At 35.2% G+C, this 16,934-nt stretch overlaps 4 protein-coding genes across 4 annotated transcripts; all 4 read right to left on the reverse strand.

The window, feature by feature from the left end:
* Positions 1-340: 340 nt before the first annotated feature.
* Positions 341-2,058, reverse strand: LOC6642673 (UDP-glucosyltransferase 2). The gene is made up of 2 exons (XM_002065265.4): positions 1,349-2,058; positions 341-1,291 (listed from the first exon to the last, which is right to left on the reverse strand). The coding sequence occupies exons 1-2, from the start codon at positions 2,041-2,043 to the stop codon at positions 388-390; spliced, it is 1,599 nt and encodes a 532-aa protein (XP_002065301.3). The 5' UTR covers positions 2,044-2,058; the 3' UTR covers positions 341-387.
* A 1,559-nt stretch (positions 2,059-3,617) lies between these two features.
* LOC6642674 (UDP-glycosyltransferase UGT5) lies at positions 3,618-5,374 on the reverse strand. Its single transcript, XM_002065266.3, has 2 exons — positions 4,680-5,374; positions 3,618-4,612 (listed from the first exon to the last, which is right to left on the reverse strand). The coding sequence occupies exons 1-2, from the start codon at positions 5,372-5,374 to the stop codon at positions 3,712-3,714; spliced, it is 1,596 nt and encodes a 531-aa protein (XP_002065302.3). The 3' UTR covers positions 3,618-3,711.
* A 1,223-nt stretch (positions 5,375-6,597) lies between these two features.
* On the reverse strand, positions 6,598-8,298 carry LOC6642485 (UDP-glycosyltransferase UGT5). Its single transcript, XM_002065267.4, has 2 exons — positions 7,594-8,298; positions 6,598-7,524 (listed from the first exon to the last, which is right to left on the reverse strand). Exons 1-2 carry the CDS (start codon positions 8,286-8,288, stop codon positions 6,624-6,626), a joined length of 1,596 nt encoding a protein of 531 aa, XP_002065303.3. The 5' UTR covers positions 8,289-8,298; the 3' UTR covers positions 6,598-6,623.
* Positions 8,299-8,802: 504 nt separating this feature from the next.
* LOC6642486 (UDP-glycosyltransferase UGT5) lies at positions 8,803-10,436 on the reverse strand. Its single transcript, XM_023175725.2, has 2 exons — positions 9,752-10,436; positions 8,803-9,700 (listed from the first exon to the last, which is right to left on the reverse strand). Exons 1-2 carry the CDS (start codon positions 10,423-10,425, stop codon positions 8,803-8,805), a joined length of 1,572 nt encoding a protein of 523 aa, XP_023031493.2. The 5' UTR covers positions 10,426-10,436.
* Between the last annotated feature and the right edge of the window lie 6,498 nt (positions 10,437-16,934).

Below are 16,934 nucleotides of genomic sequence, written 5' to 3' on the forward strand. Positions count from 1 at the left end.
TTATATGTGTGTGTGTGTGTCTGTCTGTTTCTATAAATATTAATGCTTTAATTTTTGGTCATTTCTACTAACCGTCTGGTTTTTTTCTACGTCAACATTTACAGAGCCAACATGTAGGAGGGTTAATTATGTACATGTACCACAAAAAATAATAAACTTTTATTTCATTCTAAAATTAGCAGCTAATGCTGTGGTTTCTTTGACAATATCTTAACTCGCAGAATAAGGCTTGCCCAATGTAAGATTAGAACTTAACTTTAGAAAGATTGCTTATTCATATAACTAAAATATGAAAATATGAACGAAATAAGAGAAAAAAATATTTAAATTTAAGATTTTTTATTCAAAGAGTATTATTTATCTTCCAAACCATATTATTGTCTTATCTCAATGTTTCTTAATTTTTTGAGACTTTCCTGCATTGATCTTCCTACAAACAAATTTAATAAAAACTTTTAGGAGTAGCAACGAGATAAGCAAAATGCCTGCTAATAATAAATAAATATCTAAATTATTAGCGGCTATCACACCCATATGCACCACGGGGCTCTGCAAATGAGGCGCACCACGATGACGTATCACATATTCCGACCAATAGAGAACATTTTGCCGAGCACTCAGAGGACGATCTCTATAGAGGGATGAAAATGTGCCAACTGCTTGTGCATATTTTGGATTTTTAAGCACCTCCAGTAAAGATTCTTCAAAAGCTTCCTCTTCTAAAGTTAATAATTCCAAGGAGACGCCAAAGCCCGCTTTAACCATTGATTCAGCATTAGCAGGTTGATCGCCGAATACTGGAAGAGCCAACATGGGCTTTCCATGATACTGAGCCTCAGTAATGCCTCCTTTGCCGGCATGGGTAATAAATAACTTTAGATTAGGATGAGCCAGAATATCATCTTGAGGTACCCATTTGGAATAGAGTATATTTGCAGACTTTCCGGGAGTGTTTTCTAAGTCTTCCCATTTCCAGATCACATTATGTTTAAGTTTTGACAGAACACTAAAAATCTTCTGGACAATTTCGGGTTTTAACAGGGAGCTCTTTACATTTGACCCTAAGCTCAATAGAACGGCTCCGTGCTTCGCTTCATTTAAGAACTTTTCCATATTCTGTGGCAAAGGATCGGGCTTATCCTTAATCTGAATGCCACCGACTTCAATAGCAGCAGGAACATTTGGTCGAATGGGTCCTTCACTAATACCATGAGAAGCAAAGAACACAAGGGACACATTCTTTTTCAAATCCTCATAGCTGGGCATCTCAGGATCATTTCCAAAGTGTGAACTGTTTGGTGAAAAGTGATATTTAATTTCAATTTACTTTAATATTTTTGTATCTTACTTGTAGATTTTTCCATTTTTATTTTCTAGGTATGTCACAAAAACGGAAGAACCCAAACTTGCTATATAGTTCTTAAGTCTCTGACCGAATGTCATCCCTTGATTTTTTTCTACAGCAATTTGAAATGTAGGGACATATGCCAACTCCGCTGGATTACCAATCAAATAGTTCATAATCTCTGATGGGGGCACTGAAGCAGCAATGACCACAGGAGCCTTCAGCTTTTGAGCTAATCCTAATTGATAGTTATTCATAAAGAATCCCAAAAAGACAAGATCAAATCGATTATCTTGATTCTCATACAAATCCTTTACTCTCTGATCAATCATTACAGATTCCATTTTATCAAATACTAAGGTCATTTGCGTGGCAATTCGATACATTGTGTAAATCATATTTTTTGACTCCTGATTTGTCATGCCTGTAATCATCTGGGTTAGTTGTTTTTCTTCTTCTGGGGTAAGTGGAATACGTATGACTGTGATATTTGGATGATTTACAACCGGTTTCAGAGTCGTTATGACTGTCACATTGTGTCCATTTTCTGCTAAAACCTTTACCATTGACATCTGAATAATCAGGTGGGAAGGACTTATACTTGTAAATATTCCCAATATATTTGCACTTTGACTACCGCCAATAAGAACTGCCCCTGCCAGGGCTAACAGCAAAATTTGACTCGGATTAAATGCCATTGTCGACGCGGCAAATGTTTGTGGAAAACAATTTGCGATTGGTATTCCAAAGCCTCTTTATATAGCTCTACAACTGATAAGACTTTAGCCTTATCAACGTGAAACAGCATGACGAATAATTTTAAACAATTTGTTTCCATAATCAATTGGCATCGACGACTTTAAAATGCTCTTTATACGGTATTAATGTAAAAAATGAATATTGTTTTAATGCCTCTTGAGTTTTGCGGCCTGATTGGAAACTCAAATTTTATAAAGACAACGATTGATCCCAACCTTACCACGAAAATTGTCTAAAATTGGTTCGAAAACTATGGAACATTTATGGGCTATGGCAAAAAATATGCCCATTAGAAAAAATCGTATACTAAAACAAAAATTTTTGAATCAATATTAACACATTTAATGAAATGAATTTGAAACATTAAATATAAAACAATGTTTTCAAATTTTTAAGAACCAAGAGTTTTATTACATTACATTATAATACATTATAAATGCCCACATTGCCTTTTTCGACGTTGCTTTAGATTTTTTAATAATTTCGAGTACTCTACTTCATCGATATGGGCTATGAAAATGTTTATAGATGTTGTTGGCTAAGTTAATGATGAAATATACTTGCCTTGGCATTCAACTAAACAAAAAATTGCAAACAATCATGAACAGAGTGTTGATAAAGTTTGTCAACATTCATGCTTAATACAAGCAAATAACAAACTAATGACGTTTTTTCAATAGCAACTTACTGAAACTATTAAATAAAGCATAAGTCATTGGACTTAGTAGCCATTGATTGTTTAGTAGTTCAATAGGTTGTAGTTTTATATAGACTTAAGATTAGAAATAAATTATTAATATACATATGTACTGAAATTAATTCTATTTAATTCTATAAATAATAAAAATAAATATATAACTAAACATGCATCAAAAATGTACGAAAATTCCATAAATATATCGTTTCGACGACTTTGGAATACCATGCATCAAATGAAAAAATATTTACTAAGACAGTATACATACAAATTTTGTTTCTTTAGGTAGCATAGTCTATGAAAAAATTTGCGGGGCCTTTACGTCGACTCGGCTGTTGATGCTGATAAAGAATATATATACTTTATTCATCTTGGCGACTTTAATATACCATTTCACCATATGAGCGCATGGTATAAAAAATCTGCTCATAACAAATGTATATTTTTGCAAGTAATACAAATATCAGTACCGATCTGTTCCGTCATATGTCGCGCCGCTCAATTTTAAGGAAACCCTAACAATTTCGTCATTGTGAAATCCGAGACATTGCGACTTTTGTTGCGGGCAGTCGAACGTATTTCAGGGTCGTCGCTTTAAGTGGAAATTAGCTTGATCAATAAATATATAAAGATAAGAGTTGTGTGACAATTAGACCGTACGAAATCGTTTCTAATTTTAGTTCATCGAAACGCTTCATGAAAAGCATGTTACTGGGTTTTTTATACCATTTACCCAGAAGGTGAAATTTAAATTGTTCCAATATTAATAATTCCCACATTTAATGGTAAAATGTAAATCTTTTTCAAGAGACAAAATTTATCTTAATAAACTGTTTATTGATAATAAAATGCGTATTCTTCAGAAGGCTTAAAACTACTCGTCCAACTGTACTCGTTTTGTTGTCTTTTCTTATTCCTTCTTCCCTTTTTGGGACTTGTTTATCAATTTCTTATAAATAAACTTAATCAAAATTTTTAGCAGTAGCAACGAAATAAGTAAAATTATGACTACTAATAAATAAATATCTAAATTATTAGATGCTATGAAACCCATATGCACCACGGGGCTCTGCAAATGAGGCGCACCACGATGACGTATCACATATTCCGACCAATAGAGAACACTTTCCCGTGCACTCAAAGGACGATCTCTATAGAGGGACGAAAATGTGCCAACTGCTTGTGCATATTTAGGATTCTCCAGCAACTCCAGCAGAGATTCATTGAAGGATTCCTCCTCTAAAGTAACTAAATTCAGAGTAATGCCAAAGCCAGCTTTGACCATTGATTCAGCATTAGCAGGTTGATCGCCGAAAATTGGAAGAGCCAACATGGACTTTCCATGATACTGAGCCTCAGTAATGCCTCCTTTGCCGGCATGGGTAATAAATAACTTTAGATTAGGATGAGCCAGAATATCATCTTGCGGTACCCATTTGGAATAGAGTATATTAGCAGACTTTCCGGGAGTTTTCTCTAAATCTTCCCATTTCCAGATCACATTCTGTTTAAGTTTTGATAGAACATAAAACATTTTTTGTACAAGGTCTGGTCTTAAAAAAGAGCTTTTCATATTTGATCCTAAACTCAATAGAATAGCTCCATGCTTAGCTTCATTTAGGAAATTTTCCATATTCTTTGGCAAAGTATCGGGGTCATCTTTGATTTGAATGCCACCAATTTCAACAGCACCAGGAACATTTGGACGAATGGGTCCTTCACTTATACCATGAGAGGTAAAGAATATGAGGGACACATTCTTTTTCATCTGTTCATAGCTGGGCATCGCAGGATCATCGCCATAAAGTGACCTATGAGGAATAGAATGATGTCAGTCTAGAATTGAGTTGCTTATAATATAATTTTTTTTTTACTTACTTGTAGACTTTTTCATTTCTGCTCTCCTGGAGAAATAAGGCTACTTTGAAGGCCAGATTTGAAAAAACATTTTCCAGTCGCTGTGAAAACGTCATTGGCTTGCCCTTGTCGACAGATAAAGTAAATTCTGGAACATATGGCAACTCATTTGGATTACCTATTATATCACTGAGCATCACTGATGGTAGTATTGTTTCGACAATTATGACTGGAGCCTTAAGTTTCCGGGCCAATCCCAATTGATAGCCGTTCATGAAGTAGCCAAGAAGAACTAAATCAAATTTATTATCTGTATTCTCGTACAGATTCTTGATTTTCTGGTCAAACATTACTGATTCCAATTTATCAAAAATGAAGCCAGTTTGATGGAACATGCTGATCATATTGAGGACGAAATTTTTGTTGTCGGCTCTTGTCATCTCAGCTAAAATTTCGTTTAATATGTTTTCCTCTTCCCGGGTTAGAGGAACTTGTATTAAATTTATGTTTGGATGAGTTACTGTTGGTTTCAGTGTTGTTATAACTGTCACATTATGTCCTTTTTCAGCTAAAACCCTTATTGTCGACATCTGAATAATCAGATGGGAAGGACTCACACTTGTGAATATTCCTAGTATATTTGCACATTGACTACCGCCAATAAGAACCGCCCCTGACAGGGCCAACAATAAGATTTGGCAAGGATTTGGTGCCATTGTACCGACGCGACAAATGTTTGTAGACAACGTTTTGCCACTGGAATGCCAAAGCCGCTTTTTATAGTAAGGCAATTGATAAGAATTTAGTCTTATCAAAGCGTAACAACGTGACAAAAAATTTCCCTAAGCAAGTTAAAGCATCGAACTTAAGATATCCTTTAGACGAAAGATAGAAAAATTTTTCCGTATTGTGTAAGACTATTCTGACAAGTTTTTGGTGCAGAAGCCGGTATTTTGACAGAAGACGGGAAAAACTTTATGGACTATAGTTGAAATAAATGTTAGGAAACTGATTTCAGCTGGGCCGAAAAAAATATATATCTTTGCACTTGTTGGCTGTCTTTTTTTATTATTTCCCTGGTCAGAATATTTCAGACGGGATATTTAACAACATATCCAAATTTGATTAAAATAGATGAATCGCAGGTCAAAACTTCCCCTTGTGAGACAATTGTGAGGGGTAATAGAACGTACTTTCAAGTGGAAATTAAGTTGGTCAGGAAATATAATGATAAGAATTGTGTGACTGATAGACCATATACAAACATTTCCAGTTTTATTCCAACGATCAGTTAGAATCTGATGAAATTTTACTTCTTGTGCCGATATTCGAACTGTGATTTGTAGCCCATTATTTTAGCTGTGATAGTGATACCGTTTTGGATTTACCCATAAAATTGTGATATGTCAGAGTTTTCTCAATTATTTTTTGTTTTGAGTCTATTCTGATTCTCAGCGCTTAATTCGATTGTAAGGGGAAAAAGCAATTCAAAATCCCTTTAATTTTTCACACTTGAGCATACTGGTTATCGATTTATCGATGAAAATGCGCTAAACATAAACTTTTGAATTTTGAAACTATTTGAATTTAGTGGAGGCAAAAGAAACATTTCATTTCTAAGTTTAAGAACCCAAACTTGTCACAAATCCATAATTTTTATCATGTTGGAACTTTTTAAAAAGTTGTTTTAAGATTGGAGTACTGTATCATATAAGGCTCTTTTGCTTATTGGATCTCTACCGAATGGTTTAACGTTTTTTTAGATTTCGGATACAGCAACCGATTTAACCCATAGTAACAATGGGTCACAAATACAATTTTTTATCGTTAAACTCGTGTTTTATAAATTTATTAGATTATTGAAAAATTTATAAAAATATTAATCATTATGATTCAGAAATAAGTATTTTTTAAAATAGGATAATCTAATCAAATCTGGTCTTTAAAACAGTTTTGTAGATCTCTTCATTGCTTTTTCACTTTTTGGGACTTCTTCATCAATTTCTTATAAATAAACTTAATTGAAACTTTTAGCAGTAGCAACGATATAAGCAAAATGATGACTACTAATAAATAAACATCTAAATTATTGGCGGCTATGAAACCCATATGCACCACGGGGCTCTGCAAATGAGGCGCACCACGATGACGTATCACATATTCCGACCAATAGAGAACACTTTCCCGTGCACTCAAAGGACGATCTCTATAGAGGGACGAAAACGTGCCAACTGCTTGTGCATATTTAGGATTTTCAAGCACCTCTAACAGGGATTCGTTAAAGGAGTCCTCTTCTAAAGTTAATAAGTCCAAGGAAACACCGAAGCCCGCTTTCACCATTGAGCCAGCATTACCCGCTTGATCGCCGAAAATGGGAAGAGCCAACATGGGCTTTCCATGATACTGAGCCTCAGTAATGCCTCCTTTGCCGGCATGGGTAATAAATAACTTTAGATTAGGATGAGCCAGAATATCATCTTGCGGTACCCATTTGGAATAGAGTATATTAGCAGACTTTCCGGGAGTGTTTTCTAAATCTTCCCATTTCCATATCACTTTCTGTTTCAGCTTTGACAGAACGTTGAACATCCTCTGGACAATCTCGGGTTTTAGGAATGAGCCCTTTACGTTGGAACCCAAACTTAATAGAATTGCTCCCTGTTTTGCTTCATTTAGGAACTTTTCCAAATTTTGAGGCAAAGGATCGGGCTTATCCTTGATCTGAATGCCACCAATTTCAACAGCACCAGGAACATTTGGTCGAATTGGTCCTTCACTAATACCATGCGAGGCCATGAATATGAGGGACACATTTCTCTTTAAATCCTCATAGCTGGGCATGGCAGGATCATCGCCATAGAGTGACCTATTATAAAATGTACGTTGTTAGTCTGGAATTTTTGAGTTGTTTCTATTATCAATTATTTTTACATACTTGTAAATTTTACCATTTCTGCTCTCCTGGATATAAAGGGCCATGTTGAAAGCCAGATGGGATGCAAAGCTTATCAGTCGTTGTTTGAATGTCATCGGCTTGCCCTTCTCCACAGCCAAAGTAAATGATGGGACATATGTAATCTCATTTGGATTACCTATCAGTACGTTGAGCATTAATGATGGTGGCATTGGAGCGGTAATCACGACAGGAGCCTGTAGTTTTCGTGCCAATCCCAATTGATAGCTGTTCATGAAGAAGCCCACGAAGACTAAATCAAATTTATTGTCTTGATTCTCGTATAAATCCTTGACTTTCTGGTCAAACATTACTGATACCATTTTCTCAAAAATGAAATTCCTTTGTCCGAAGATGCGGAACAAATTCAGAACTAAATTTTTGTTGTCGGCCTTTGTCATATCAGCTAACATTGCGGTTAGTTCCTTGTCCTCTTCCGGGGTAAGAGGAACTTGTATCACATTTATATTAGGATGAGTTACTTTGGGTTTTAGTGTTGTTAGAACGGTGACATTATGTCCATTTTCTGCTAGAACTTTAACTGTCGACATCTGAATGATCAGATGGGAAGGACTTATACTTGTGAATAGTCCCAATATATTTGCACTTTGAGCACTACCGATTAAAATTGCCCCTATCAGAGCTAACTGCAAAATTTGACCCCTATTCGCTGCCATTTTCACTCGGTGAATGTTGGAACTCTACTAATTTTTTGCTGGCAATGTGTCCCTCTTTTGTATTCATGATAAGATAGGTAATCTGTTTAACTTGTTGTGAAATATTAGAACACTGCCCAGCTATTGATTTTCAGACTGCACATTTATTTATACAATTTATAAAGGTGAGTTATTGGATTCCGATTACACATAATTTTTGCTCGCGAGTAAAGCCAATTTATAAATCCGCAAGATAACACTATCTTTGTGTTTTGTTTTTGTTGAACAGTGTAATTCTTATTGTTTACCTTCTAATGTCGCAAATTTCGATCTATGTGTTTGTTGAGTAAGGTTATGGACTGGGTAATTTTACATTTCAATGTGAAATCATGAATTTTTATCTTTGGGGTTTTAACTGGACAATTTCACGAACCACCAAGTTCTATCATCAGCCCACTTTAGTATGGACTCTTGTACCTTTTCTACAAAGCTTAATCTAACTGAGAATTACAAGATATTTTTAAATCATTTTCCTTTAATTTGTCTTAATTTTCTTAATTGATTTCACTTTTCTACAAATATTTTTTACAAATAAGTAAATGAGATATAAAACAAAAGCTACCGAAACTCCCAGTATTCCATAAATATCCAAATTATTGGCAGCTATAAAGTCCATGTGCACCAAAGGACTTTGCAAATGCTTCGCACCATGATATCTCATGACATACTCAGTCCAATAGATCACACTTTGTCGAGCAGTTAGCGGACGATCTCTATAAAGTTTTGAGAAGTTTTCCACATTTTCTTTGTATTGAGAATTCTGCAAAATCTCATTGATAGTATTTTGAAATGTCTTCTCTTTCAACTCCAACAATTTGAGGCTTAATCCAAATCCTTGTTTGACCATTGAGCCAGCATTTCCCTGTTGATCACCAAACATGGGTAAAGCCAACATTGGTTTGCCATGATAAGAAGCCTCAGAGATGCCTCCCCTGCCCGCATGAGTGATGAATAATTTGATATTCGGATGGGCCAATATATCATCTTGGGGTAACCATTTGGAATACAATATATTCGAGGAATTTCCAGGTATGTGCTCCAATTTATCCCACTTCCAGATGACTTTCAATTTAAGTTTCGATAGAACACTGAACATTTTTTTTACGGTATCTGATTGTAAGTGATCAGATTGAATGTTGGAACCTAAACTCAAGAGGATAGCTCCTTCTCTGGCATCATCTAGAAATTCGGCAATATTTTTTGGTAAGGGATCTGGTGTGTCTTTGATTTGTATGCCTCCAATCTCAATTACTCCAGGCAGATTGGGTCTAATTGGTCCTTCACTGAGACCATGAGAATTGAAGAACATTAACGAAATATTCTTTGGTAAATCTTCAAAGCGAGGCATGGTAGGATCATCACCATAAAGAAAACTAGAAAATAAATATTTTAGTTTTAGCGTAAGTTTAAGCATTAATACTCACTTGTAACGCTTTTTATTTTCAACGTTTTCTATCGCATCCCATAAACGGTATCCCCAGCTCATGGCTAGGGTCTTGATCCGTTGTGAGAATGTCATAATCGCACCTTTTTCTACTCCGACATTCATGGCGGGAACATAAGACAACTCACGGGGATTGGCCACGATGCTGCCTAAGAATTCGAATGGTTGCAGCGTCGTAAGGGAAATTATTGGGGCTTTTAATTTATGAGCCAAACCCAGTTGAAAATTATTAGTTAGGTAAGGGCATATTACCAAATCGAATTTGTTTCCCTTATTCACGTACAAATCTTTAACTCGCGGATCTCTGAGAGCATCAAACATTTTGACTATACTAAATTTAAGGTATTTGGCTCCTCGCAGAAAAAAACCTAAAACGCCATCGGTATCTGTCTTTCCCAGACTTCCAAACAATTCCTTAAAATATCTTGCATCCTCTGGTGACAAAGGTATATGTATCACATTAAAGTTCTTATGCTTGATGACAGGATCGACAGTTGTCAGTATTGTGACATTATGTCCTTTTTCTGCCAGAGCTTTTGCCACCGACATTTGCACTATGGAATGCGACGGCATCGGACAGGTGAAAATTCCCAAAATATTGGCACTTTGACTGGTTGAGATCAACCCCAGCAAGAGAAGAAGAACTTGCTTCATTGCGATGACAGATTTCCTTTCCAACTGACAAACTAAGTGAAGACACAGTCAAATACTTTCACTTACAGCCATTTCTTATCGAAGATCATTAACTTTATGATTGTTTCATATCTTGACATAAAAAGAAATTACTTGTCTTATGAGAATTAAAGATACCATTATATACAACCCTAAGATTTTAATTTTGAGTTTCTTACGAAGAAGATCCAAACAACTCGTCAGGAACTAGAAACAAGATAAGCGAAATGTTTGTTCATAATACATAATTATCTAAATTATATACCGCCACGAGCCACATATACAGTAAATGCGGTACTTTGGGATAAGGGATCGTATCACACGCAGGTAATGATCCATTCGAGTAGAGTCTATTAGCGGACTTAAAATATTTCCCAAAATATTCCCATTTTTATACTTACTGTTAATTTAATACTTAAAAGATCTGCCATGTTTTCGAACAATGGATCGCGTTCAGGATTATCGATACATTATAAATTAGGTAAGTCAGAACATATTAACAATGTTTTGTATTATGTTGTATAAAAAAATAATGTTTTATCTTACTTGTCGGTATTCTTACTTTTATATTTCGGGTCCTTCATAAGCTATAGATACAATAAATTTGAATTTACTTAATTTTTAAGGTTTTTCATAACTATCCCATACTTTGTTTTGCAATTATACATTATTAATGAATTATATACATATAAGCAGTCTAATAGAGAACTAAGACTTGTGAATATTGCCAAAATATTTGTATGTTAACTGCTTTAAATAAGAACAACGCCTGCATAAGCTAACCCTCCCAAAATTTGTTTCTGTTTTGCACCGACTCGAGCAATGTTTGGATAGAAGACTTTACGATGTTGATACCGCTTCAAATTAAAAGCTATTTGATATGATTTTTCTACTAGTTCACAATCATAAAAAAGCAAGTTTATCTATTCACACGCCTCATAGTAAACACAGTTTGTCCCAGTGATTAACCTTGCTTTTTTTGGTTCTTCTATTAAATACTGTTTATTATTTACTTTATATTTGCCTATTTTTAGTCAGCAGCTTAGCGTCTTCTATTAATCCAGCGCGTGCAAGAAATATAATTCAAAATTTACTGAGTTCATTTTAATGCTACAATGACATTACGATTCAAAAATGTTATATCGAAGTGAGCGACGATTTAAAAGTCATTTGCTACTTATCAACACTACTTCAACTTATGTCAACTTGTGTTTTGAGACAAAATCATAAGATAAAACACTAGCATAATTTTTAAATTTTTGATATTTGCAAAGCAATTTATTAACCTGATAAGACTTTTTTCAATATGGACAACATTGAAGATGTTGCTGTTCCAACGGTTCCGGTGCCTCGCCTACGTAACTATATATTATATGGCATTCATCTCTTCCAGCAGCGCTACAACTCGGAGCACCAGGAGTATATGCAAGAAGTAAGCAAGACGATGATCTGGACGGTTTTGGCCTGTGCTATGGGTTTTTTGTTGCAGTGCTTTCAGATGGTGCAAATGAAAACCATTCCCTCATTGGTTCTTAGTGTGACTAGCATGTTGCTGACATACTATGAGCTAATCAATAGTAATCCAGCAAGTCGTCAACTTCAATGTTTCGGACTGTTTTGTGGATTTCTACTTGAAAATTTGGTCAAATCTTACTGCTATGCTCTGGGATCTAGCTATTGGCAAATCTTTTTGAAGGGATTTATCGCTTATGGAATGTTAGTCATGTCAGCGCTCTTTGCCTCAAGTGGTGCCGATAGGCCATTGTGGACTTCATTGTTCGGAAATCTGCATGTGCTGTCGTTTCTTATGACGTCTTGGCCTAGTCTTCTACGTCGGCCAGTGATTGGCGTTTTGGTGCTTATGTTACATCTAGCCTCCTGTTTTTTCACCATTAAATTCAACATGAGGAATCTGCTGTATCTTATGAGGGAGGGACACACAAATAGAGTACTCTGTGCCATGATTATGTTCGTCGATCTATTATCGCTTATGACCAACACTTTGATTGCATCGGCTATAAGGACCTCGGTTACCAATCGCTCATCGGAGATGGAGGCAAAAGAAATCGATTTAACTATTTAAAGGAGTTGAAATATTTATTAAAATAAATCAAGGATATATACCACTTAATTCATTCGATTATCTTTTTTTTTTTTTTTGTTCCAAAATGGAATTAAGGCGCCTTACTAATGGTCTATCCTGTGCGTGACGAAAGGGGAGGGCGTTCACATTTTTCGTACACATTTAATCGTCTGGCTGCCTCGGCAAATTCTTAATTAACACGCACACAAACACACACACTCACATACTCAGACCCGGCACACAAATGCAAATAAATATTTATCGGCTTTTGTTCTGCGTAACTCACATGGTCCAACCTCCGTCTGGTCAGCAAAAGGATGGCTTTTCGTGCTGTCGGGCAGAACCCGCATTAAACATTTCCGCTTCCGTTTTTGTCTTTTTGTTTTCTCGCACATTTAATTTAATTTTTCTACCATTGAATACTTTTCCAATTGATGAGCGACATGTGATATGGGTAAAGGACGAAGGAGGTAACACTAGATGATCAATCCTTCCTCTACTGTTGAACCCGATCTAATGACAATTTGAATTTTGATGAAAGATAACCATTAAACTGGAAGCTAGCCCAAACCAAATCTTAAATGAATTTAATTTGGTTAGATTTGAATGTGATTTTGAGATAAATTTCATTGCATGCGAATATAAATGGTATTCTAAATTAATCGGCCTAATCATTTTAACTCCCAAATGATATATTGACCTTTAAGTTTGGTTGAAATCAAATATGAATTGAATAAGGAATTAATTTTGAATTGAATAAATAATAAATTGATTTGATTTAGATTCGAATTGTAAACAAAAAAAAGTGAATTGAATATGAACAGAATATGAATACGAACTGCGTACAATTTGAATAGAATTGTAAATAAAATTGCAATGGTTTTCTGGTCAAATTTTTTTTTAATACCTTTATGTACCCAGTTTTTATTGTAATGGTTTTCAACCTGGAAAAAGTGAACCGATTAAATGATTGCATCCTTCCTCAGTGTAGTGACTAAAACCAAACCAAACAAAAGTACGAATAAAATATTGAGAAAAATTCTAATGAGTTTTGCTGCCAGAGACAACACTTCAATCAACTTTAGTAAAGACTCTCGCTCTATCTCTCTCTCTCTCTATCTCTCCCAGGCAGGCCAAACCCCAACTCAAGTATATGTCAAATATTTGATTAGCCCCATTAAACCAACCCCGTTCGAGTGACCCACATGCAGGAGAGACGCTACAAGGGTTGTTCTATGTTCCAAATGCGGATGGTTTTTGGTAAAAAGGGGGGAAAAACTTCATTATAATTTTGCTCATTAACCCATGTTTTCCATGTAGGAGTTTCGTGTGTTTTCCACATTTTTAGCCCCCCCAAAAAAAAGGCAAAAAAAAAGTACCAAGAGAATGGGAGAAACCAAGGAAAATGAAAGAAAAAACACTTTTCATAATTAAGCATTGTAATTTTTGTTTGTTTCGTTCATTCGTTTGGAGGCTAAAAGGCTTCATTTTCTTTTTGCTTCTCAATTACAATTTTTTTTACCCGTTTTGCTTTTGTTTTTGATAGACCCCAAGTAAAAGAGTTTCTTTGGGTCTAAATATATACCTACACATATTAATTTTCTATTAACACCGAATATTCGAAACCCATTACAGGACCCATCAATTGGAATTGTTTATTATTTATGTTTAAATTTATTTATTGGGGGTGAAAATATTTTGAGCGTGTATTTCAGTTGCCTTGGCAGTTGTCTATTGGTGTGACTTTAACTTTGAGTTGAAGGAATTTTCAATTACTGCCAAAATGAAAATTGCCAAAATGGAATTCACCATAATAATTATGCAAAGAGATGCCAGAGTGTGAAAGAGTTTTCAACCATTTCAAATAACATACATTTAATTAGAAAACGGAAAACTTGCCTGTCAACTCTTCATGTCATGTCATATGGAATTCATATGAGCTTCAACTTAAAGCGTAGCTCCTACTTCAAATCCAAGTCCCGACTTTAGTATATCCTATGTGAACACGAAAAACTGATTGTTTATTATAGAAATAGTCTAAGTCTTTAGAAATTTGGCTTATCTACCGAAGAAATTGAAACAAAAAGACATTTTAAGTTATCTAAATGAGTTTGTTTTACGAATAAAAAATAACAGAAATTAAGGAAATCATTATTGATATATTCAACAATCGGGTTCGGATCTACTACATTTTTTCTCTAAACTAACAGCTTCAAGTTAGCCACCCTATAAGCTCTTTGTATATAGGGTATTAAAATACGTAAATACAAGTTTCAGCGCCCAGTAAATGTCTATAATTTCTTCTGTACATGGCAGAAACCTCTCTCGACATCTCATACTCCCCGACTTGGTCTTTTCTATCCCCCTTGTTGAGGGGGCTTCTCGACTGAGCATTAGTTATTACTACGAAACTATAATTTAAAATAAATGCCAAAGTAGCCGAGGTCTAAAGCGCAGCACCAACAGTACCGAAAAGCAGAGCAAGCTCAAGCTATTAAGCCCACCCAGGGTTGGGTTCGGTTCAGTTCGGTTTTTGCAGCTCTTCAACTCTTTCTACTTCAAATCCAGCAAATGCTGACCCTCTCCTGTTGCTGTTGGCTTTATAATAAATTTATAAATGAAAATATGAAAAATGGTCGCTGCGTGTTTTTGCCAAACTAAGCAAAAATGCTCGGAGAAAGAAACACAAACAAATGAAGTAAGTAAGTCGTCTCGCCGACTTGGGTATACCATACACCAGGTGAAACAAATATTTAAAATTTCGAAAACCAAATGTATGTCTACTAAATTGTTTTAATGTGCCTCATACCATTTGCTATCTCGCTCACTCTACAAACACACAAGCACTCTAGCGCCGCCACTAGCCAACGGCCAATTCTGCCCTTATGGATCGCGTAGCAAAATACGTTCATACGTATATTTTGCATGTTTCTAGTCCGATTTCAATCAAATTTGGTAGTTTGGTAGAAATAGATAAAATTGATTAGTCTGCCAAATTTGATCGCGATGGTCAAAAAATTGCAAGAGCTAATCGGTTTTTTCTAAATTATGGAGGCGGAAGTGGGCGTGGCAACATATTAAAATATATGTATTCTGCGCGCATACTAAGCCAATATACATACTAAATTTGGTGAGTTTAGCTTTGTTAGTTTTCGAGAAAATCAGTTTTGTTTAATTTTCGGGGGCGGAAATGGGCGTGGCAAAATTTTTAAATAGTCAATATCTGCGCGTCTATTAAGGTAACTTACATACTAAATTTAATGTCGGTAGCTGTCATAGTTTTTAAGAAAATTTGTTTTTTGTAAATTGCGGGGGCGGAAGGGGGCGTGGCAAAAAGTTGGAACAATTATTTTCTGCGCGCAAACTAAACGAGTATATAAACCAAATTTGATGTTTCTATCTGCTATACTTTTTAAGAAAAACAGTTTTATGTAAATTCTGGGGGCGGAAGGGGGCGTGGCAAAAATTTGAAACAAACTCGATAAGCGTACATACTACACGAGACTGCATACCAAATTTGGTGGCTCTAGCTCTTATAGTCTCCGAGATCTAGGTGTTCATACGGACGGACGGACGGACGGACGGACGGACGGACGGACGGACAGACGGACATGGCTAGATCAACTCGGTTTTTGATCCTGATCAAGAATATATATACTTTGTGGGGTCGGAGATGCTTCCTTCTGCCTGTTACATACATTTTGGCGACTTTAATATACCATTTCACCCTATGGGTGTATGGTATAAAAACCAACTAAAATAACTACATAGTGAGCGCTTAGGGATGATGGAGAGGGAAGTTTATTTGGGTATTGGGGGTCTGTGGATTACGGATTGGTCATCAGTGTCCTGTGGTAGAGTTGTGAAGCTTGGTTTAAAGCAGTTTTTTTCCCATTTAATGTAAAGTGTTGTTTGGAAAGTGTTTCTGCTCATAAATGATTTCCCAAATTGATAAATTTTTAATAAATTCGTAAATTGAATGCGACTGCTTTTACCATCAAAATGATTTATCAGCATGGATTATGATGGTCGTCAACTTTAAATGGCTTGGGTAAGACGGGCCTAAGTTAGCTATTAAAATTTATTTAGATCGTATATATAAATCATGCTTTTATATATATAATAAATTTAAAATAGATACATAAATTTAAATTTTAATTATATACAACTATTGAACTCATATCCTTTCATTCCTTTCACCTTAATAGTGACACATTTCATATTGTGCATAAGCGAAAGTTTTTTTACACTCTTGTTATATATGTTTAGATATAGATATTGTATATCAGGAGACTGTGTTAGAAAATACAAGAACAGAAACTATTTATATCAAAATTTGTATACTCTTGACAAATTGTGTGAACTTCCGTTTCGAAAATACTGAAACAAATAATTACAAATAAAAATA

This window comes from Drosophila willistoni, assembly GCF_018902025.1.
Source record: "Drosophila willistoni isolate 14030-0811.24 chromosome 2R unlocalized genomic scaffold, UCI_dwil_1.1 Seg167, whole genome shotgun sequence".
In the NCBI taxonomy this organism is placed as follows: Eukaryota; Metazoa; Arthropoda; class Insecta; order Diptera; family Drosophilidae; genus Drosophila; species Drosophila willistoni.

Bases quoted from the DNA above. Each gene is read 5' to 3' on its own strand.
- LOC6642673 (XM_002065265.4), bottom strand. From the start codon at position 2,043: ATGGCATTTAATCCGAGTCAAATTTTGCTGTTAGCCCTGGCAGGGGCA. The intron at 1,292-1,348 runs GTAAGATACAAA...TTCACCAAACAG, and splicing joins AAAAATGGAAAAATCTACAA to TTCACACTTTGGAAATGATC.
- LOC6642674 (XM_002065266.3), bottom strand. From the start codon at position 5,374: ATGGCACCAAATCCTTGCCAAATCTTATTGTTGGCCCTGTCAGGGGCG. The intron at 4,613-4,679 runs GTAAGTAAAAAA...TATTCCTCATAG, and splicing joins AGAAATGAAAAAGTCTACAA to GTCACTTTATGGCGATGATC.
- LOC6642485 (XM_002065267.4), bottom strand. From the start codon at position 8,288: ATGGCAGCGAATAGGGGTCAAATTTTGCAGTTAGCTCTGATAGGGGCA. The intron at 7,525-7,593 runs GTATGTAAAAAT...ATTTTATAATAG, and splicing joins AGAAATGGTAAAATTTACAA to GTCACTCTATGGCGATGATC.
- LOC6642486 (XM_023175725.2), bottom strand. From the start codon at position 10,425: ATGAAGCAAGTTCTTCTTCTCTTGCTGGGGTTGATCTCAACCAGTCAA. The intron at 9,701-9,751 runs GTGAGTATTAAT...TTTATTTTCTAG, and splicing joins GAAAATAAAAAGCGTTACAA to TTTTCTTTATGGTGATGATC.